This window comes from Limulus polyphemus, unplaced genomic scaffold (genome assembly GCF_000517525.1).
Source record: "Limulus polyphemus unplaced genomic scaffold, Limulus_polyphemus-2.1.2 Scaffold64, whole genome shotgun sequence".
NCBI lineage: Eukaryota > Metazoa > Arthropoda > Merostomata > Xiphosura > Limulidae > Limulus > Limulus polyphemus.
This window is the reverse complement of record NW_013665674.1, coordinates 676,465-700,072: the sequence shown is the minus strand read 5'-3', so window position 1 is coordinate 700,072 and position 23,608 is coordinate 676,465. Positions and strand designations below refer to the sequence as shown.

At 32.5% G+C, this 23,608-nt stretch overlaps 1 protein-coding gene across 1 annotated transcript in view; it reads right to left on the bottom strand.

Annotated features, from left to right (window-relative positions):
* LOC106464909 (proto-oncogene tyrosine-protein kinase receptor Ret-like) overlaps window positions 1–23,608 on the bottom strand; it is a 39,699-nt gene that overhangs the window by 2,047 nt on the left and 14,044 nt on the right. Inside the window, exons 3-10 of the mRNA XM_013925084.2 lie at window positions 20,437–20,588; window positions 15,242–15,292; window positions 14,411–14,893; window positions 9,408–9,500; window positions 7,079–7,238; window positions 6,383–6,493; window positions 3,930–4,111; window positions 3,301–3,423 (exon numbers count right to left, since the gene is read on the bottom strand). Of these exons, the coding sequence (XP_013780538.1) occupies window positions 3,301–3,423; window positions 3,930–4,111; window positions 6,383–6,493; window positions 7,079–7,238; window positions 9,408–9,500; window positions 14,411–14,893; window positions 15,242–15,292; window positions 20,437–20,588 (1,355 nt within the window). The remainder of the gene's footprint in view (window positions 1–3,300; window positions 3,424–3,929; window positions 4,112–6,382; window positions 6,494–7,078; window positions 7,239–9,407; window positions 9,501–14,410; window positions 14,894–15,241; window positions 15,293–20,436; window positions 20,589–23,608) is intronic.

Genomic DNA, 23,608 nt, shown 5'->3' with positions numbered 1-23,608 from the left:
CCTTAAAAACTGTGATGGCAGGAGCCAACATGTTGGAATTGATATTGATGTTCTGAAGACGCTTGATGAATTTAACCCAAGGCAACACACTCATGAAACAATATGGGAAAACTCCATAAAGAAGGTGTTTGGGTGCCTCACGAACTCTCCGATGATCATTGTTTCCAATGTGTGAACGTCGTTGCTTCATCTCTTCTGGCGCGTAATGCACGTGAACCATTTTTGGACAGATTTGTCACTGGTGATAAAAAATGAATTCTCTATTGTGAATATTAAACACCAAAAGCAATGGCTCAGTCTTAGACAAAAACCACTTACTGACCCCAAAACCTGGACTCCACCTGCAGAAAGTGATGCTTTACATTTGGTGGTTATCAAAGGAGTAATTCATTTCGAACTCCTCAATCTACAGCGAACTGTCAATGCAGAGATCTATAGTCAGCAACTGGAATATTTAAATCCAGTCTTTCTTTAGAAATGTCCTTCACTCGTCAATTGGAAAGATGTTCTTCTTCACGACAATGCATGTTCACGTGTGGCATATTTGATGCAACACAAGATTATGGAGTTGGGTTGAGAAGTTCTCCCCCATCAACATATTCTCCAGATATGGCAGCATCAGATTACCATTTTTTTTATTCGCTGCAACACCATCTTAATGGGAAAACGTATGCAAATGTGGAAGGTATTAAAGAGGACATAGAAATGTTTTTTGCTTCAAAGCCAAGTAATTTCTTTATTCAGGGTATTAACAACCTGATTGATAAGAATGGAGACTATTTCATTTAATAAATATTTTGTTTTGATATACAAGTTGTTTGGGTTTTTTCATCTAAAAAAAAGCGACATTAATTTCTTGACAACCTAATATATATATAGAGAGAAAATGACATTGTCATCTCTCTCCGAGTTCATATGTTGCCCACATTATGTCTGTGATCATTCTATAAGTAAAAATAGGAAGGACACCCTCCATGTGCTCCTAAATCTCTACACATTCAATTTCAATAAAGAACATATGTAATACTAAACTTTATAGATCTCCACTAACAACTTTTGTAGGGGAGATAGAAGCACCAAATGGAAATGACCTCTGACAACGTATAACTAAGTCACTAACAAGTTTGTTGCATGCTATAACCAGTACGCAGAAATGCCTGATAGATTTCACATACTACAATATGTTTATTTCAAAGCTACTCAATGGGCTGTCTGTGCTGTGCCCCATTGCAGTAATCAAACCCCAATTTTAAAAATATATTTAATTAGTTTTCTTTACCCTACTCATAGAAAATATCTGTAAACAATGTTCTGAAAAACTGGTTATGTGCCCACACTTTTTTTTTTGTAGTTCATTTATCTTCAAAATACACACATGTATATACAATAAATGGGGATTGTCTCACTTTATTGTATAACAAATGCAAGTATGGGATTTACTGTAAAAAACATTAATTGCACCAGAGTGAGTACAGTCCTGTATTGATAGTTTACACTGGCAGTACATCACAGTCATAATACTTAACTAGCAGTTATACTATTCTCAACAGTAGTGTGGTGGATATGCTTATAACTCCCAAGATAAAAATACAGCATGTAGAAATCAAAGTTTTGTCTGATGAAGTATACACTAATACCATACATTGAAGTGATATTTCATATTATATTATCTGTATAGAAACTTAAGATGATACACAAAACTAATAGTATTGATAATAAAAACCACAGTAATAGAAAGCCTGAAATCAAACAATCAAATTATTATTAGACCTGCAATAATAAGTAACTATGGGTAAGCTGTATATGTGACAATCCTATAGATATTTTACCCATGATCTAGCTATAAGTGTGGGTGTGAATGTTACCTCAAAAATAATAAAATACGCATTAGCACTAAGAGGCATCAGTGAGTATGTAGCTGCTCAAAAACCACTACTTAAGAGAGAGAGAACCAAATCAGAAAGCTGAAATGGGTGCCAAACTTCTAACAATGGGATTATCAAAGCTGGAGGAGGGTGATCTTTACAAATAATTTTAAATTGTTTGGCAACAGTCAATGATAGTTGTTTGATAGCAGAGAGAAAAGCAATATCAAGGCCAATGTATAACATATACAGGAAAGTATGATGGACGACTAATACAGATGTGTTGCATCTCAGCCAATGGTATTGGAGATATATGAAAGGTATGGTACTCTGACTGCTGGCAGGTACATACACATTGTTATCTATGATGTCATTCCCTCAGGAAGAAGACCTGTTATGCAAGGATCCATCTTCCAGCAAGACGGTGATTCCATGTATGCAGTGTATACGGTAAAGTGATGCTTTGAAGGGAGAACAAGCTGATGGAACACTTTCATCTATGTCCCAATAGTATTAAAGGTGTAAGAGCTTCTATGAAAACGAGAATGTCAAATGGCAATCGGTCAACTTGACTGAATTGTGAAGAGATAATACAAGACATTCAGAATAATATTTCTAAGTCATACTTTCATAAATTTGCAGTGATGTAAAAACAAGATCTATGCAACTGTACAAAGTATTCACTTTTATTTTGAATTTTTGATAACAATGTATTGTATTAATGATAAGTTATCAATTTAGTTCCAATTACTCATTGTTTGTGACATCTGTTTCTCCATAATTATTTCTAATATTAACTTTTCTGTTTTCAGTCATGCTAAAAAGAATTTCAGACAAAATGTGAGACACTTGCATGATGATTAATTAGCATTAAGTTAAAAATAATGATTTTTTGAATGAAATTACCTTTTTATTAGTAACCTTTATTAAAACTTTTTTTTTTTTGTGATGAAAATTGGATGCAATTGCTGCCTAACCTATAAATTTTGAATTTATTTGTTAAGCTGCTTGTTTTATGAAGTTGTATCAGTAAAGATAAAAATCACATAAACAGGGCAAGATAGTCAGTGAATGGGACAGATAATGTATTTACGTGAAAACCCACTGAATGGATGATATATTAGACTTCATTATTTCACCAATAAGTTGTAACTATATTGTTTTTATGGCTCGACTTTTTCTATACTTTTAACAGATATGTATATATACTTCAAATAAAATGTCAGTAATGTCACAACAGCAAAACATTTATTGAGAAAGACTTAAGATAAATTAAAGTCAGTCAAGTTTTATCTGCTTTTAAATATTGTCAGTGTACACAGAGTAATATTAAGTGTCATTTTAATTTCAAGATTGTTTTATTGAAATTTTTAGAAAGATGTTAGTTTTTATGACCCTATGTTCTTAAAATTTTAATTAAAACTTGTGTACTTACTTCTGACCTTCTTTCATAGATGTGACTTGCAATAACATCTCTTGCAAAGCCAAAGTCAGCTATTTTGCATGCTTTATTTCCTCCTACTAATATATTCCTGGCTGCTAGATCCCGGTGAATAATCTGAAAATTTTTAATTACCATTCAGTCATGAACTTGTGTATAACTGATATAACACAATCACTAAAAAATACAATTATGAATGTTTAATTTATTGCTCTTTAAAACATGGTACTCTATACGTTTTCTCTACAGAGAAGCTTTCTGACAGAGAAATAGAAAGTATTTGATATCTTCAATCAGAACAGCACCCAATGCAACACTTGGGTTAAATTAATAAATCAAAGACCTTAATGTTTAGGTATAGCATTTAGAACTGTTGACCAGAAGGGAAGAAAACAGCAACACTCCTTGTCTATGTGGATATTCTAACAAAAAAAACAACGGTGAGAATGATTGTCACCTTTATAATGTACCCACAGTTGAAAGTGTGGAGCTTTGTAAGTGGCATATCGAACCTTGGACCTTCTGATTTGTTGTCCAGTATGCTACTTCCTATGCAGAATTATTTCCTACTTTATCATTGTTTGCAAAGATTTTGTTTAATACATATGAAGCTAATCAATTACCATCTTTGAAGACAGGTATTCCATTCCTTTAGCAACTTGGTAGGCGAATGACGTCAAATCTCTAGAAGTGAGACACTTGGATGTTCTGTTTTGGTTCCCGAAAATTCGTTCAGCCCGAGTTTCGCGCAGATATGTTTGAAGCTTTCCAAAAGGAATGTATTCCATTATGATGAGCAGGGGCTCTGAAATGTTAACATATTTTATCATTTATAATTACTATTACAAATTAGTGTTAGATTTGCCCAAAATAATGGATATCATTTTGTTCACCAGTGTTTTTATATCTGCTGTTATTAGCTATCATCAGAAAATACTTAAAAAATCTTTTATAATTTTTGTTGTTGTTGCTAATACATTTTGATATTATATTCCTAGGCTACTCAGATATTCGTAAAGTTGCTAAGTGCTTTCAACCTCAAAGTGACATTTTATACCTTAGGAAATTTATTGAACTGTGTCGTATTTTGTAATTAAGTGTGCAGTCTTTTCAGTAAAAGGAAACGAAAATAGAAATTGGACAACCCATGCACTTTTGGAAGGTACATTTTCTCTTTCCGGAGGTGAATAGAATCCTAATAAGCCGAGTGTTTTTGGAAAGTCGACCTTCCGAAAATGCTTATCAGTGCAGTTTGCATGGCTATTTCCAAAGTGGTTATTCGTAATACAATTTTAAAAAATCATTTCTACAGTATTGGATGTACAAGCTCTGAGAACAAAGGGCATAGTTTCAATATTTAATACTGCATTCTGATAAAAGAATGGTAATTCATATCCATAAGGGTGTGAATGAACAATATATACAACAGGTGCATAAGAAGGGTGTATCTCTTACATTAGTGCTTTACATCCCTATAGTTGTGAGTTCACACTTTTTCTTAATTAATCTATATTGATTTTGTTATAAATAAGGTATAATTAACTTTAACTATATTAACACATTAAAGGCAGACAACTAGTATTATTTTATGATAACTATTTCTGTCCAAAAGAATACTTTGTTAAAATGACCAGATTCTTACTGCGAGGAGTATGCACACAAAGCAATAAATTTTCTAATTTTTTAACAACTTATAATTCGATTGATGTATAAAGTCCAAGTAATTCGACACTAAAACTCGCGTCTTTTGAATTTATTAACCTTAACAAATAATGTAAATTTGAACAAAAGTAATGTGTGCTCATTTTATTTAAAGAAGTATACGTTATTGAAATACGTATAGAATTATATTCAACAAAAGTTAAGAGATATAGGCGGCGGAACCGGGAGGCACGTGTTCCCCCAATGTTGCGAAGTGCCCCTTTGAATGACGAATAGAGACTTGTGTATAGAAAATCGCTATCTCAGTTTTCAATTAAAGGGTGATAGTCAAAATAGCATATAAGATGCCCCTGCAAATTCCAATATGTTCCACCGTCTATGAATATATATCGTCATGATATTACTTGGTATATTGTATGGAAAACAGTATTCTTAAAATCAACTACACCACTGTCACTTTGTCATAAATCACACCATCTTCAGTCGCATTTACTAGGTAATTGTAAAAACAAACGATATTTATCAAAATGTGTACAAACAAACGTGATGGCATTTTGAACTTTTGGCAAAATACTGATAATTTTTAATCAGATTTTTTAAAAGCGTTGATTGCAAATAGGATTAAGTATGCACTCAAGTGAAAATGCAAAACTTTCAAGTGTCTCGTGGAAGTCACGACTGGCAGTGATGAATTTATACTGTATAAAGCTATTACGGTTTCACAGGTCTAGTTTGTTTTGTTTTTCATGTCTGAATACTCGTCTCATTAAGTACCGTTTATCTAAAACAACACCAGTTTATCTGAAGAAAAAACATTCCGATTTTTAAACTTGTATTTTGTGAATGTTAAAACGACTAATTAAGAATTTACTAACTCTTAGTTCGGTCTTGAAATCTACAAAGTTCGACATTTTATTTACATTAACGAATGCATAGCTTGTTTACAAAAAAAATAACTACAGACTATCGAGTAAATCAAATAAAAAATCGTTCATCAATTAAACCAGTGGTTCTCAAATTGGGGTCTCCTAACCACTGTGTTCTCTGGATAATCTCAGATCTGGTCCAAAATGCAAGTGACATCAAAAGCAACACTTTTTTTTCTTTTGTTGATGGCAAGCAAAAGTGGGTAGGGTAAAACTGATAGGTTTTGTGCGGGGTCTTTTGCCCCGCCAAAGTGGTCCGCATACGGAAAAGTATGAGAACCATTGAAGTAAACCAATAAAAACGTATTTCGAAATTACTGAACTTATTACACCAAATAGGATTCGATATAATAGAATCTTAAGTTGGGACTTTCATTTAGTTTCTCTATGCGGTGAATGAAACATGTTACACAGACTACACACTCTCCAAAGTTATTCTATACTAACTTTACTCAAACATAATGTAAAGCCTATTTTAACTGCCTCACCTCTGTCGGTGCATGATCCTAGTAGTGTAACAACGTTTGGATGAGGATCTAAAAACTTCATTATCTCAAGTTCATTCAGCAAGTCTTCTTTCTCCTTCTCCGTTGCGTGCGCTTTGTTAAATAAGGAAAAAGAAATCATTACTTTAAACAAAAGGATTCAGTTTATTAATATGTGCATCTTCATAATTTAGACCAAAAATTAAAATTAATTATGGAAGCTTATAAAAACATGAAAATGTTATCCAGTGATGTCATTGCAGTAAAAAAAAACATAGTGTTTTTATTATCAGTGGTGGGATAATAATAATTATACAAACAGTAACAAGTTAAATGCCCTTTACTTTTCATATTCAATTTCCAATGTTACTTGAACTTATTGGTTTCCAGTATAGACATGTTTTTAAAATAGTTAATTAAATGTGTATAATTAAGTTTTGAAATTATCAAAACCATGAATAAAAAGTATTGGAGGAGGAGGCATGGTCACGCAATGTCATTGATTCTGTTTAACAAATGAAGAATATATTAGGCACTGTTGTGTAGAAGCTTTGCAACTCTTTGTAATAAGCTCTTAAATGGATGTATTGGGAGAAATAAAATTTAGTAGAAAAAATGGAATTTTAATATGTGGCAGTTTTTATTTTTATTAAAATATTTAATTTAAATTGCTCTTTCGAGGTATTTTTTTATACTTACATTTCAGCGTCTTCACGGCTACGATGTGAGCTTCGTCGTTTCGACTATTCTTTATGAGCGCTTCACATTTCCACACTTGTCCAAAACACCCCTCTCCTAGTAGTCCTATAAACTTCAAATGGTGTCGTGGTACCTCCCACCGTTGCCGACCCGAAGTAAACTACGAAAGATCACTTGTTAAGTGTTTATTAAAACTGATTGCTTTTGTACTGGATGCGAAATCTTAGGCACTGAGCTAGGGAAAGAATTACTTTAAAACACATGAAGCTTTATTTAATCTAAATGTCTATAAAACCACCTTATTTAATCTGATTGTATAATCTTGACTACAACAAGGTGAATAAAATGGTGCAGGTGCGCAAAATGGTAGATGCATGCGCAGATCAGCAAAATGATAATGCGCACGCGTGTGCGTAAAATGGTAGGTGCACAAAATGGTACATGAGCGCGCAGGTCCGTAAAATGGTAGATGCGCACGTGCGCAAAATGGTACGCGCGCATGCATGTGCGTAAAATGGTAGATGCGCGCGCAGGGGCGTATATTGGTACGTGCGCGCATAGGTGCGCAAAATGGCAGATGCATAAAATGGTACATCCGCACGCAGATGCGCAAAATAGTGCATGCAAGGTTTGGTGTATAATTTACATTATTGGATGACAAATTATTATTGTGTAAAACATCATATAACTAATACAAATGGTAGAAACCAATAGAAACATCATAAGTTCATGGTATAAGTGCATCACAATTTAATTCTTGTTATCTCAGTAAAATAACTACACAGTTAGCAGTTAATTTTTCGTACTAAAATGGCATCTTCCTTGTTAAGAACATCCCAATTACATTCAAAATAATTTTTTTTCAACAGTTAAATACGAATATCTAAAAGAGAGAAGAAAAACATCCCATTTTCAACAACCTTGTAATAAATAACCTAATTTTGTTAGTTCATATATCGAAGCTCATTTCTGCGAAATTTAAGTGGTTCTGTAGCATTTACACAAGTCTCGGACATCTCCAAGCTTGGTGTGGGAAGAATAAGAAGAATCTTTACGCCAAAGCATTTTATTAAATAACTACTCACCTCATCTGTCATATATGTTAGTTTCACTTTACTCCATCACTACAAAATGGATAGTACAATAATAAATGTTATGTAAAGACGATTTTGTTTATCCAATATGGAAAACAACCTTATAGTCATACATACTGATACATCTGTCATATCTGCTTGGCATTTTCCATATAGAGAATTACTAAATAAAATGATGAACGACAGGACATAAGTTCAAAATATACATGTGTGTCATGTAAACCTAACAAAGTAAGCATTTTACTGAGCCTGTTTATATTGCATTAATCTGTTTTGATGATATTGCTTTTTTGATGCTCGTCTTTTGTTACATTACACTGTGGCATTGATGAAAGCCAATCGTTAAATCTGTGATGATACAATATTTTCCTTCAAGAAGGTCGTTTGAGAACAACTTTATACTTTGTTTGTTGTAACTGCATACCAGTACATGTGTTTATTCTTTGTTATACATTTGTTATTTATTTTGAATAAGTTCAGTGTGGTGGTTGGGTGAGGGAAAAGCCAATACAACAGTAAATTGTTGAAAAACATGTAACATTCAATTGAATGCATATATACATATGTAACTTAAAATATATTCTTCATAAATGGACATAAAAAACTTAAAAATAGGATTAGTAAACATTTTTAATTTAAAATGGGAATGGGTCAAAAAGTACAAAAACAAGTTGAATCAAAATGCAAAGATTATATTTTCAAGCCTCACAACTAGGGACTTTAAAGAACGTAAACAAACAAGGCTGGAAATAGTGTCAACATTATTTTCTCAATCTACAAATCCACTAGAATTGATAAGTACTGTATACATGGAGTTAAAATTGGGATTTGTATCTTGAGAAAATAATGTAGGCACTATTTCCAGCCTTGTTTGTTTACGTTGATTAGAGTCCCTAGTTTTAGGCTTGGAAATATAATCTTTGCATTTTGATTTAACTTGTTTTTGTACTATTTTGATGTTCCCTATTCCCCCTTTTTAATTTAACAATTTCTACTAACCTTGTATTTAACTTTTAAGAAAATGTATTGTTATTTAGCTTTTCATTAGACACCTTAAACATATATCATTAATTGCACATGCACTTAAAATATTTTTTTCAAAATTGTAAAGTTTCAAATAAAGGTTACTTTATCATTAGATCATCTTCTTTAGTATTTCTCTGTTTTAATAAAACAAAAACCTTACACAGTTTAATAAACGTTACTCAATGAATAAACATAAAATATTAACTTACCATTTCTACAGACACACTCTTTCGGGATCGAGTGTGATAGAGCGCGCTAGCATATGGGCCAAGATCGTTTAATTTGCTTTTTTCTTCTTTCGTCTATTACAAACAAATTATACCATATACATTTAATCATAGAGTAACAATTCAATTGTTTTAGTGTGGTACAACAAAGCTGGTGTACCTCTTTAAGCCTAATAAATGTATATATTTTAACACATTTCTCTCAGAAACTTCGAACTACAGCTGAGTGGAAAATATAACATTTGGACATTATTTTCTAATTTATGGATGATTTTTACAGGAAAAGCTTTTTTTATGTTAATTATTTTCGATTTTGAAGATGCAACTTATTAATATGATTTAAACGACGATGTTTTAGTAACCAATTCGGAAACGAATTAAATCTTTTCTGGAAACTTTTTTTTCCTCTTTTCTTTTAATACTTTGGCCAATGAACTTTGTAAACGTTTTACATTTATTACAGATTATAAAATATCCATATTTTTGAGTAATGCTAATGTTACTCAATTTTGCAGACAAAACAATAAACTTTAGAATCTTAGAATGTACCTGGTAAATTTATTTAAATGAATAGGTTCGTAATGTAATTTTGGAAAATTAAGTTTGATAACGTAGAATAACGACAACTGACTTTTGGGAAAACGCAGTTTACAGATATGTTATAAAATAAGCTTAATAAAAACAAAGGCTGAGTTCTGTGCAAAGGTGTTGAAGATTTAAAGGTTATAGGTTAAGGTCAGGGTTATCGTATAAGTACTTCTCCTGTCAATATCATTGATAATAATACAAAGTATGCTCTAAAATAGTCCAAATAAGATGGAAAAAAGTTGTTTCCTACTAAAAATGCCTCAAAATTATTTTCCTTCAGTGCTTTAGCATTACAAGTCCTCAAACTCATCACTGAACCAACGAGAGGCAACATGCAGTAACCTAGTTTGAAACTCATATAGAAATCACAAAGTATCTGCAATTGTACATAATGTTTCATTGCAATTATTAAATTCATTTGTTTCACTTTGGTTAATAAATAAATAATTTACCTTTTGTGAATAAAAAAAATATGATACTTAGCAACTCCATGTGAAAAGGGATATTTTCATAATTTGAATCTGTTTATCTATTTGTTTTCTATATTCGTGCAAAGCTAAACAAACGTTTTCTGTGCTAGCCGTCACTTATTTTGAAATGACAGACTAGCGGAAAGGCAGCTAGTCACTAGCACTCACCACCAACTCTTGCGATACTTTGACCAAGTAGTGGGATTTGACTATCACTTTTATAATGCACTCACGGCTCCAAAGTTCATTCTTTTTTCGGCAATATAGCTGAGAAACTTCTCGCTGGATCCTGATTGTGCGATCCCATAGTGTACCCAATGACGTTTGACAACTATAAATTATTTTCGTATGTTCTAGCGATTAAGTGGCTGTATAAACTATGTTTTGATAGGTGCAGTGTAAAATGATAAGGAAAATCCTTAACTTTGTATTTACATTTTCTTCATGGACTAATGCACTAAATGATGAAACTGTATCGTTTATCACACACACACACACAAAGGAAATCTCTTTTGATACAAGTGAAACCGGCTACTGGAAGCTGTTATTGTAAAATTACTGCTGCAATCATGCATACCAAGTAATATGGTAGTCTGGATGAAATGAAACTATCACCATATATAAATTAAACTAGCCAACCAGTTATTTATCTTTGTTTCTTATATCTTACAATAAAAATGATCCATTGTGCATGTGTTGGCTCGCTCGATTACCGTAATTTTTGGTATGGTAACTGATAACTGTCAGACGCTGTATAACGGCCATTTTGTTTTAGGATCTTTACCCGATAAGGTGAGAAAAAAAACATCCTGAAATAGGACAAATATCTTTGAATTTAAAAGACACAAATACTTAATCAGTTAAGTGAGTCAGCTATTACCTTCCATAAAGCAGGTGATGCAATTAGCATCTAACGAGACCATTAAATACTTAATAACAAAAGAAATAAGGAAGAGGAACATTATATAATATCGTCCTTTATACAATATTTATATAATATTGTCTTTTATACAATATTTACTTCCCGGCACCCTCAGCAGTTTAATATAGAAAGAATGAGTGATCATTATTGAAATATTACTATACTGATATGTTTCGCTTCTTTTACGGGGTAACAATGGATCGTCTAGAAAATGATGCAACTGTTTATTTAGTCGTTTCTCTAAAATCATTACTACTTTAATTTTCATGGAGATAAAGTAACCTATTCTGAAATGTAAGCAAATGTACAGGCTTAAAAAGTGTATTTTTAATGGAAGTGTCAACTGCATTACCGACATAATAAACGTACTTGAACAAGACCTGGAAGAGATATGCTAAGTTATCTAAAGAAACAAGTGATCGAAAATTAAATGCTACTCCAACTGCATTGGCCTAAACACGAAGCTAAACAACCACGTCTTCATATTATATTGAGGTTAAAATATTATTAAGTGTCACAACAGATTTCACATGTTGAGACTGTAAACATTCGACGTTATTTCTTTACGTATACATTACGTGTGTGTGTCTATATATATATATATAACCCAAACACAAGATCCATAATTAAAAGAGATTAATGAATTATTGTTGGACTCAAGAAGTCAATACATTCATATCGAAAAATTTCCCAATATTTCGGGAAGACCGATCGTAGGAGGTAATCAAAAAGTTACTGAACATTAAATAACCTTTTAGACATACTATTAAAACTTTTTTTTAATCTTACATTCCGAATCTAATTAGGGATGATTTTGAATTTATTGAAAAATTGCCAAAAAATTAGAAGAAAATCAGTGTTTTGTTTCTTTAGATGTGGTAGCTCTATCCGTATTGAACATGATTATGGACTTAAAGTTGTGTAATGTTTTCTAGATAAATATGAAAAAATAATCCATCCGAGTTTTAATAAAGGTTTAGATATAGTCTTAAAAAATGTTTGTTTTCACTTACGAGGATAAAGTTTTTAATCAAATGTCTGGTACAGCAATGGGTATAAAAAATTCTCAAACTTATTCTAATACCACTATGAGATTTTTCAATCTACTGTTATTTAATGTACTACCAAATTAGTTTGAATATAATTTTTTTTAGTTCACGTAACAGTTTTGGAAAGGATTTTTAGACGATTGATTTGTGGAATGGAAAGATACTCAAGGTGCTTATAAGTTCGTTGGGATTTTAAATTCGATGAACAAAGATATTAGGTTAACCTTCGAAAGAAATATAAAGGTTTCTTCTTTTTAAATATGTTAGTTAGTGTTTTACCAGAAAAGGAAATTGTAACTGATATTTTTTTATAAACTCACATCAATATGTAGATTTTTTAGTAATCATCCCAAACATATAAAATTAAATGTTTCTACAAATCTTTCAAGTGGAATATATCGTTTGGTTTCCAATGAAGAAACATGGTTTAAAAGTCATTTAAAAACAGCAAATGTATTGGTGTAGAAAATGTCAATTAAAACTTGTCTTTTCTTTTCTTATTGCCACTGAATCAGTCCTACGGAAATTTATGTATGAATTTACGCTATTGGGTGTTAACCATGTGTACGTGCATGAAAGACTTAAAATTATCAACCACATATCTTCAAAGTAATCTCGATACCCCAAAGTAAACGCATGCCATGTGTGGCGCTTATATTCATCCATTGAGAGTTGTGGCTAGTTAGATTTTATGTAATTAAATGGCCATCACTGAAGCTTCAATATGATACTCGTCATCTACAGCGTAACTCGAGCCACTTGATTTGGGTGCACTTACGTTAAATCAATGTGTTAATACAACTGCACCTATCTTATGCTTATCACATAAGAACTTTCTTCACCAAACGGCATACAGAAATGGAAACATGAATTTTAAAGCTTAACACGTTCGCTGTCATGTGCTCCACCGGTGGGTCACAACCGACCTTTAGTTATGGACCTCATGACACACTGGCGGGTCACAGACAATGTTTCAAAGCCACATTTCTCCTGTGGCATATGAGTTTGGGACATTGTGACAGCTCCTCGGCACTTCTTGAATGGGACTAAGGTATTAGTTATTAATACTACTAGTGGCAGCGAACGTGTTAAAGGCATAATTGTGGACTTCTTCCAACATTTAAAATCTTTAGTTTATATACAACTACAACCAGACAATATTGTGAGGTTTAGAAATGTTTAAAAGTATATTAAGTAATCAAGTCATAAAATTTGCAGCAAAGATTATAACATAAGTATACTAGCTTCACGTAAAAAGGTATCGTCAGTCCGTGAAGAAGATTTATGCAGACTTTTATGTAGGATTATTCCCCAAAATGGTAATATAAGAATTACAGTGTTTAACTTGTCCCTAGACAGGTAATCTAGACATTCCTAGCAAGAACCTTGCATATTTCATTAATATAAAATGTACAGATATAAGAGTATTGTTCAATATTGAAGATGAAGACGGTTATTAAAACATAAAACATTTTATTTACAAGGTTTGAACGTTTCGGAATAACTTATTCCATATTCAGCGAAATCTGAAAATTGTGTTATAAAGATAATCATTACTAAAATTATAATATAATAACATAATCATTAGTTTAGTTAGTTATTAATAAAAACGGTAAATTGACGGATGAAACAAATGTTTATATATATATTACACAACATAATTGTTTTAAATTTTCACAGTTAACTCAGCTGTTTTATGTTTTATCAACCGTCTTCATCTTCATTATTAAACTTCGGTTTTCCCATTAAGAGTATTGTTGTTTTCAAAATATTATTATTAAGTAATACAATTCATGCGTTTTTTTAATTGTCAACCATATAACCTTTATCATTTCCAGTAATTTGTATGTATAGATGTAGAATTTTTTATCGTTTTCAGCTTAAGTTATTAAACATTCCTGTTTTCGATGGGTGTGACTAGAATGTCAGGAACCCAGTTAGCAATAGTAAACTTACCGGTTTTCTGAGTTCTGGTTTCAGACATCTCTTATACAATATCCAAAATATCACAGCTACCAAAGGCGTGAATCCAAAAACTGCTAGTATAGGCAAGACAGTAGTAGTTATTTCGTCATGCTCTCCTTTTTTGCCATTTTCTGAAGAGCTCTCCTTCGAAGTGCTAGTGCGTATTGTGGGTGTGCTCCCTTCGCTAAGGGAGAAGACGGAATCGGGAGAGGTGGTGGGGGTTTGGGAGTTTGGGGGGTAGAGTCTGCCAGCGGGAAATTTCTGGGGCGGATCGTTGGGAGAGGGGGTGGCGGAGGGGGCGTCAGGTAAGGAGGGAAGGTAGGGAGGATTTGCATTAGGCCTGTAATGTTGAAAGGGCCGTACTCTGGAACTCCCACGAGAAGGTGGTTTGCTGGTACTGAAAGGAACGTCGAGAGTAAGCTCATCTGGACTTCCACCAGGCCCCAAAACTCGAACATAAACCTCTATTTTTGCCTAAGAAACAAGTGGGTAAAAACAAAAGTAGATCATTTCTGATAAAACGCTAACTTATTACAATTCGTCAAATAATAATAATAGGAAGAGCAAAGATGTTCCACCACATCAAAAAACAGGTTTTAAACTTTCACTCAACAATGAAAAAAAAACAAAATTATCGTATATGTTAAACAAGTGAAAACCATAATTAATAACACAATATGTTTATTTTTTTCTTCCAGGAAGCATAAACGTAATAAATAACTAAACTTTAGTCTTCATGCATATTTATCAAACTTATTTTGCTTATCTAATTTTTTAAAAAATCGAATAGACGAAAACAATGCAAAATAAAACATTACTTACAACCTGGTGGCTATCATTAGCTGTGATAAAGAGATAATAGTCATTTCCCACCTAAAAGAATTGGTTAAGAAAAAAATAATGCATTAAGTTAAAACACACACACACACGCGCGCGAGCTACGAATTTATGATGCATTAGCAACACCGGAATTGTGTTTTGAAATTTTTCTTCACGATTGTAAGCTATAAAAGTAGCATATACATATGTATTTACATAAAAGTATAATAACTCATTGATTTATAGGAATATTATTTCTGTTAGTGACCTGCATCCAAACAACCAGTGACAACCTGATGAATTTCACCCAGCCAATTTTTTAAACAAAAGAAAATGTAACGTGCTTCAGATTATTTTACATCAATTTCACTGCACAGTTTGTGGTAGAAGATCTCCACTTCAAATGAACTTAGCGAACACGCGAGGAATCGCAGCACGTGGCATTCATTGCCATACTAAAAAAAAAAGTTCTTCAGCATAGTCAGATTCGAGAGAAGATGACATAGTATAGGTTATTGCGAGTGCAGTGTAAATCAGCAGGAAGAACCACGCGTGGCCTTTGAAGACATACCTTTATTGCGTGAAATAATCATATAAGAACTAATAAGGCATTTTGTAAGCGGATCAATGGAAAAAAGGTATTCAGTTCTGTGTGTGCGATATCCAACAGGAAACCCAGTGTAAACCTGCAGTGGTCTATTGATATACAGACCCATATATTCTTCCACGCAATTATATAAGATTTAAGGGAGGTAGAGAAAAATAAAACAAAACTTTATAGAGTATACAAAAACAACAACAACTAAATAAACACACTGGTATTCACAAATCTTACGTTTACCTTGATCAAAATAAATAGCTCGAATTACATTTGTATTCATAATACACGTAATATTAATAAAATAAATATTACGACCGTAATGGTTGCCGATGATGCTAGAATATAATAATCAGGGATAAATTTTTGGAAATTTTTATACCAGTGTTAAGAATACTTGCAGGGCGAGCATGCAAATATACACACGCAGGCCATTCCCATCCCCGCCATTTATATTAGTATAATAAGAGTATTAAATTTTTTTGTTAAAGTACTGTGTTTGATATTTTGAAGTTGGTGTAAAAAAAATTTGTACCGATATACTCAGTACCATGTCTACAATCATTTTCTGGGATTCACCTCTGCTTTAGATTACAAAAAAAAGCGTGTTGCATAGAAATGACATGATAAACCAAAGTCACGATTTGAAAACATTTGGCCGTTAATGTCTAGTAAAGGTGTTATAGTATCAGTCATTTGACGAGATTTATCCTTGGAGAGCGAACGCTTAATCGCTACACTAAATCTGTGTACAATGCACACTAGTGGAACGAACCCCTAAATCTTCACGCAGAAAATAAAATTGCTAGAACAAATCACATAATCTCCATATCAGTTAAACTTTTGTGCATTAATGGAATGAAGTCTTTTATCTCTTTATTCAACTGATGAACTAAAAACTCTACCCGAAACCGATTATCATTAGTAGAAAGAACCCTTAATTTGTGCATTAAAACAGTGTACCTAATGGAGAGAACCTCTTAATCTCTTTACTATACTGACTGGATATTAATGAAATGAAGCTTTAAACTTGTGCACCAAGCTACTGTGCACTATGGTGAAACGAACCCTTAATCTCTGTAACAAACCAAGAACACTAGTGGAACAAATGCTTAATTTTCTTCGCATATTACTAAAGTATTAAATTACGACAATTATATAAACAGGGATAGGCTTCTATGGGACAAAATGGTTAGGCTGTAGAGGATTACCCAACGTGGAGATAAAATAGCAAAGTTCAAGTTTTCTGAAACAACTATTCAAAATAAATAACATCGCAGATAGGAGAATGAAAAATAGTGGGTGGGTAGCGTACCCTTGAGTCTAACACAGTATATAAGCAAAATATCAATCAGTTTGCCACTGTGACTTTAGTCTATTTCAAAATGTACTTTATGCGTCGCATATATTGCAATCTTTTGTAAGGATGAACCAATTTAACATTTATTTTTAAGACATATGAATATGTAAGTACACATACACACCTGTATATATAAGTAAAAGATCCAAATTCGTGTAAAATGAACAATTAGTATTACACTAAAGCAAAAATACTTTTATATACAAATACAATTAAAGTACAAGCTACAAACTGCAGACAAAGAAAACACATCAAATGAGATCTTCATAATTTTTAGTAATACTGCTATGCAGAAACAAGGTTTTTATATTGTAAGAATTATTACATTAATTTCCAATTTTAATTCTTAATGAATATTCGTAAAATGTTTGTAACGCATTACTTCGTACACATTTTACTGTGCATCTACGTAAAATACACAAATTACAATATATTTTATAACGTGAAACTTAGAGCTTGCAAGTCGACAGACGTGAGATGTAATTAGTTGAAATTCAAAATAATTTAATGCAAATTTACTGAAATTAAGGCTTGAATATACATACACCAGTTAAATAACCTAAAGAACAGAATCTACTTTCAAACTTGCATATACTGTTGGATTTTGTTAATCTCATACAAGGGTTAGTTGGTTGGTGAAGTTTTACCATTTCTCAATTCAAAATATGTTTGTTTGTTTGTAGTTAAGCTCAAAGCTACACAATGGGCTATATGTGCTCTGCCCACCACGGGTATCTAAACCCAGTTTCTAGCGTTGTAAGTCCGCAGACATACCGCTGTGACACTGGGGGGGGGGGAGGATACGCTTAAGTTAAACAAATGCTTATAAAAGGAAATCGATAATTCTAATCGATTTTAATAAAACTCTGTATAATAATAATTATTGGTAGTAACTTATGAGACATCTATATGATATTGTAAAAAAAAATCAAATATCTCAATCTTATCATAGGACGGAAGTACTCTTTTAAGAGTGGAATTCACTTAAGTAAATAAACAATTTAACTGTGCCCGGTATGGCCAGGTGGTTAGGGCGCTCGATTCGCAATCTGAGAGTCGCGGGTTCGAATCCACGTCACACCAAACATGCTCGCCCTTTCAGCCGTGGGGGCGTTATAATGTGACGATCAATCACACTATTCGTTGGTAAAAGAGTAGCCCAAGAGTTGGCAGTGGGTGGTGATGACACTAGCTGCCTTCCCTCTAGTCTTACACTGCTAAATTAGGGACGGCTAGCGCAGATAGCCCTCGTGTAGCTTTGCGCGAAATTCTAAAACAAACAAAAATTTAACTTTTTAATTAATTGGATAAAAGTTTAAAATGCTTTCTACACTCTTAATAAATGAAACTAATTTGCGACGTTTCGGCCTTATGCGCACTTCAGGCCATGGTTGAGTTACTAATTGGGCGGAATATCAGATAAATATCTTCTGAATCTCGTGAACATAATAATCATTAGTAGGAATTCGATATTATTTTTATTAATTCTTGTGTTTACCTTGTTTTTTCTTATATACTGAGTCGATTATTGCCAACACACGTTATTTTGATTGCCTCACAATAACTAAAAAGATATCCTCAAACTGTTACTACTCCGAAGAACAAAATGTGAAACGATGGAACTCACGCCTCACCACCACCATAATACACTCCGACCTGATAGCCTACAATTCAGTTAGTTCTCACTTATCAAATGCATATTCACGTGGTCTTATCTTTTTATTCTTGTGTTTCCAGAGGTTTTTTTTAAAGAATCATTACACACTTCAACGAACTTTCAACCGCTTGAAATAACTAAGAACAAAAATGATCCACCAAGTTTGACATTTTCTTCACAAATGCGCTACACCCCATGAACTTCGCCAATCTCAAGAAAGATTATTCTTGTCTTAAGAATCATAAGTAAAAATAATAACTAGAAGGACCAGCATCAGGACTGACATTATATGTGATCTTTTTGCCTCTGTAATATTAGGACAAACTTTTTATCCAGTTCATGGGGGATATGGACATATAATAATGTACGCAATTAAGCATATATATAACTTTAGCTAGACACATAATTTATTTTATGACTGATATATGAAAGGGTTATGAAATAAATCTGATTTAAACACGAATATATGTCTCTAATTCGAAAATATGTGTATAATCATTCCCAGACAAGTACAACCACAAATGAGAAAAGAAAAATATATAGAAGAAAAATCTCCAACAGATATTCCGTGACTTCATTCAACCCATATTTCTTATATCTTAGTTTCGTCCCGACATTTACAACACTTCAAAGGCACATTAGCTCGATCGTAACAAACTACCTATAACCCCGCACCCCGGTATCTTGCAGAGACGATTGCAACACGTAGGAGGAATTAGTATGTTATAGTGAAAAGTGTAATCTGGGATATTTGCTTTAATCGTTAGGAAATTATTTTGTGTTATTACATTTAGGGGCCGTTGTGATTATATTTACTGCAAAACATATACTTTATGCTTGAAATAAATCAACCTCAACACTACTTTTCAGCTATGGTTTATACCTCAACAGCTTCGTTTATAATATGCAATATTTACAAAGAATAAACCAATCTGATTATAATCTATAGACACTCATCTATACTTCTTCGCCTTTTGTGTAACTTAATGATGTTATAGAAAGCTACAACTGTAGGAACGTTCGTTAAAAACTGTCAGATTTGTTTCTTTATTCCACTTTTCAAAGTATGAGCAAAACATTTGAAAAAAGACAAGTTAAAAGTAGTATAGTTCGAAGTAGAAATTTAATACGTTACACTTGTACATCATGTCCTTACAAAAAATAAAAAAATATTTAAATTTGCCCCAAAAGAATACAGAAATTATCAATAATAGAAAACCGGTAATATGACCTTGGAAAGTAAAACGTAGGAAATCAGGTACTATTAAAAATAATCTTTTATTTTATTACTATGACAGAGAAAAATACAAGATGAGAACTTGGGCAACTGAGATGTTGCAGGTTAGTGAACTTTCTTTACCAGTATACTAAAACAATATATAATTTACAATAATCAACATAGATAAGTAGACCCTATCTGTAGCATGTAACTCCATGGAACAAAAGCGTGACAATGTTCATTCAATACTTTCATAAATTATCATGTTATTTACGACTTGTCTCTTCCAAAAATTAAAGTACGTTAATAATTTTTTTTTATATTTCTACAAAATAAAATTCATATTTGAAACAATATTACTAACCTGGCCCTCGAGACTTTTAATTAAAAATACTTCTCCTGTCTTCTTGTTGATCCGGAAGAATTGTGAGCCATCCAAGAAGACAGCTGGTTCGATGTCGAATTCTAACCTATCTTTTTCATCGTCACTTGCCCGGACTGTGACAATCCTGGTTCCTAAATATATAAATGACGCAGAGAGTATATATCAGTTGTACTCTTACTCAACTTGTATAAGAATGGTACTTACGTTTAATTCACAATTTTTATATCCTCATACATCATGAGATTTTCGTGTTTCATACTACATTGTTACTAAATTTTGACTATGAACTGTTTTGTATTTTAATATATATATATATAAAGATACCAACAACATCTTTTAAAACTATCATGATTGTCATCGGGTTTGAAGATAGAGAAAAACGTTATAAAATATTTTTGATGTACCTAAGATGATTTAAATTATGTGTTATGATGATTATATCCACTTCAACTGATGCTACTGCAGAGGTGACCCCCTTTTCAGTTTTTTTTATAAACGGTTAAGTATTTCAAAATTAGTAAACGAATTTCCATGATGCAAACAACTATATACTTTATACAAAGTGAGAAAGGGTGTTTTTAATATCATTCAACGATTTCAAACTTTTAAGTATAGAAGGGGTAAGGTTGTATTATTATTATTATTTTACACAGTGAATTCAAACCTGTGCCAAATAATCTTATCTTATTTCATTGCAGCTAACGATTCTACAATTTACCCCAGTTGTCATATATGAAAATAGTTCAGTATTTCAACTCTAGAACAAGGGTCTTAATATATTCAACCTTTGTCCATATTGTACAGTTACAATAATGTTCGATTCACTAAAGGACTGAGTTAAAAATGCTTTAAGACTTTTGTAACGCAACCATAATGTGTTTAAAAAAGTAACACTGAATTCCAGCTATATATACATAATTATAGTTTTATTCGAGTTCACCAAAATATTTCTGACCAGATATATTTCAGGTGACTAAGAAAAGTTACCAGATATTGATTGAAAACAAATATCATGAACATTAATATTGCTGGAAATCATATGAAATTGTTAAAAACATTATCAAATCTTTTATTCAATAACCGTATAAATGAATTTGTGTGCTCGTTTGTTAGTTATAATTTCATTCGTTGATTATCAACCTCAGTTTCGTAAAAAAATAAAGAAAAGAAAAAAAAAACATTCTTATTCTTAAAGAGTCAAATAATTTACTAAAAGTGACCAATCGTTATCAGGATGTGTGTATAAATACCATAAGTCAAAGAATCCACGCCTTAGTCGATTTTCAGCAATTTCAGATTACCAGGTTGCGACACGGTGGAAACATATAAGTGAAATTACTGACTCTTATAGCTTACTAATATCTCATATTTTTCATGAATTCTGGTACGATAATTAAAACTATTTATGGTAGTTATTTTCATGACTTTTTACCAGACGGATCAAATTTCCCGCGGTGATGTGGGCTTACAATGAGAAAATTAGTGTATAGTAAAATCGGTGATCAGAAACTGATTTCATTTCGTTTCCTGTGGGCTAATCACGTGTAATAGCACTAAATCATAATCAACAGATGTATACCTATGACGTTAAGGATGTGGAAAAGCAACAAAAACATTCTCAATATAGTTTCCTTTTAAATACGAGGCATTTTCTCCGTTGTTCAGTGAGTTTTATTATAACAGCTCGGTAAAATGCAGGTCTGATGTTTCGAATCAGTTTAAGAACTTCGGAGAATGTTCGGAACTTTTGTTCACTAAGGTAAGCCTCGAGACGGAAGCCAGAGAATGCTAAGAAAACCTATGAGCAGTCGTTTCAGAAGTAATATCATTGTTATAGTGCAGAGAAACATCTAAAATCGAATGGATATTGACCTATTAACAAGACCATTCGTTGACCGCAAATGATTTACACCCAGCACAGGGAAAGAAAATATTGTTTATTTTTGAAAATAAACCTCTAGTATGCCTGTGCTAAATTCGATCAAATATTTATCATTAGGTTCCTAATCTTCCACAGACATGGTAATAAAAATAAAAGCATTTCATTTTTTGTCATCAGGAGGAATAATGTATCTAAAATTCATAAAGTGTAGGTTTCTAATAACCGACATTTGGAGGGGTTTACATGCATACAACTATGAAAACACCAGGACAACTATCGTGAAATAGTAAGATTTTGACTATAGGAGACTTCACAGATTGAAGTAATAAACAGCTGAGATGTTTGTGTATGCCTAAAAATGACAAAGTAATATATATATATATAGGGGTTGGATAAGATAATGGAAACGTTTCTCCTTTCATGTTTCATAGTCTAGTGTCTCTTAGAGAAAAAAAGTTAACCTATTGTAAATTACCTTGGAATTAAATTATTCTATGCCATTGAATTTGTCTGTATACGAATGGCGTGTAGCTGTTTGTTTCAGATGGAGATTCTAAAACTGTTAAGCTAAAAAGATTCATCAGATTTCCAAAGAGGCATGATAATAGGTGAAAGTTGAATTGAATTCTCAATGACACGAATACCTAAAAATAAAGAATGTATCTCGAGGAGTCCCCTGTTGAGACAGCGGTAAGTCTAAGGACTCACAGCGCTAAAACCTGGGATTCGATTCTCCGCGATGTACACAGCATGTGGCTTTACTCTAAAACAAACAAACAAAATTAACGTGACGTCAGTATAGATATCGAAAAATAAAACCATATCAGAGAAACATAATAGTGGTGGAAAAACTAAGTAGACAGCTCGTGAATAAAAAGGGTAAATAAACTTCTATTGATTCAACCAAGTTGTTTGATTGCCGTTTCATCTTCTCAATTTCAATATAAACCTATACAGCCTTTAATAATAACTTCATAGTCGCTTTGTGCAGGCCCATTCATTGTTGTGAAGGTTCTATTAACCTCTTTTTCTTTTCATTCTAGGTGTCGTTTCACCACATCTTCTGCATGCTTTGAATCAATGTTTTGCTGGAAGATTAATCCTTGCCAAACAGGTCTTGTATCTGAAGCAATAGCATGATGGATAAGAATATGTTTGTACGTGTCGGTAGTAAGGATATCTTCAATATATTTGTATAAATCTCCTACACCATTGGCTGAAAAGCAGCCAGAGGCTGCACTGATCCAACACTATACTTCTTTATAAATC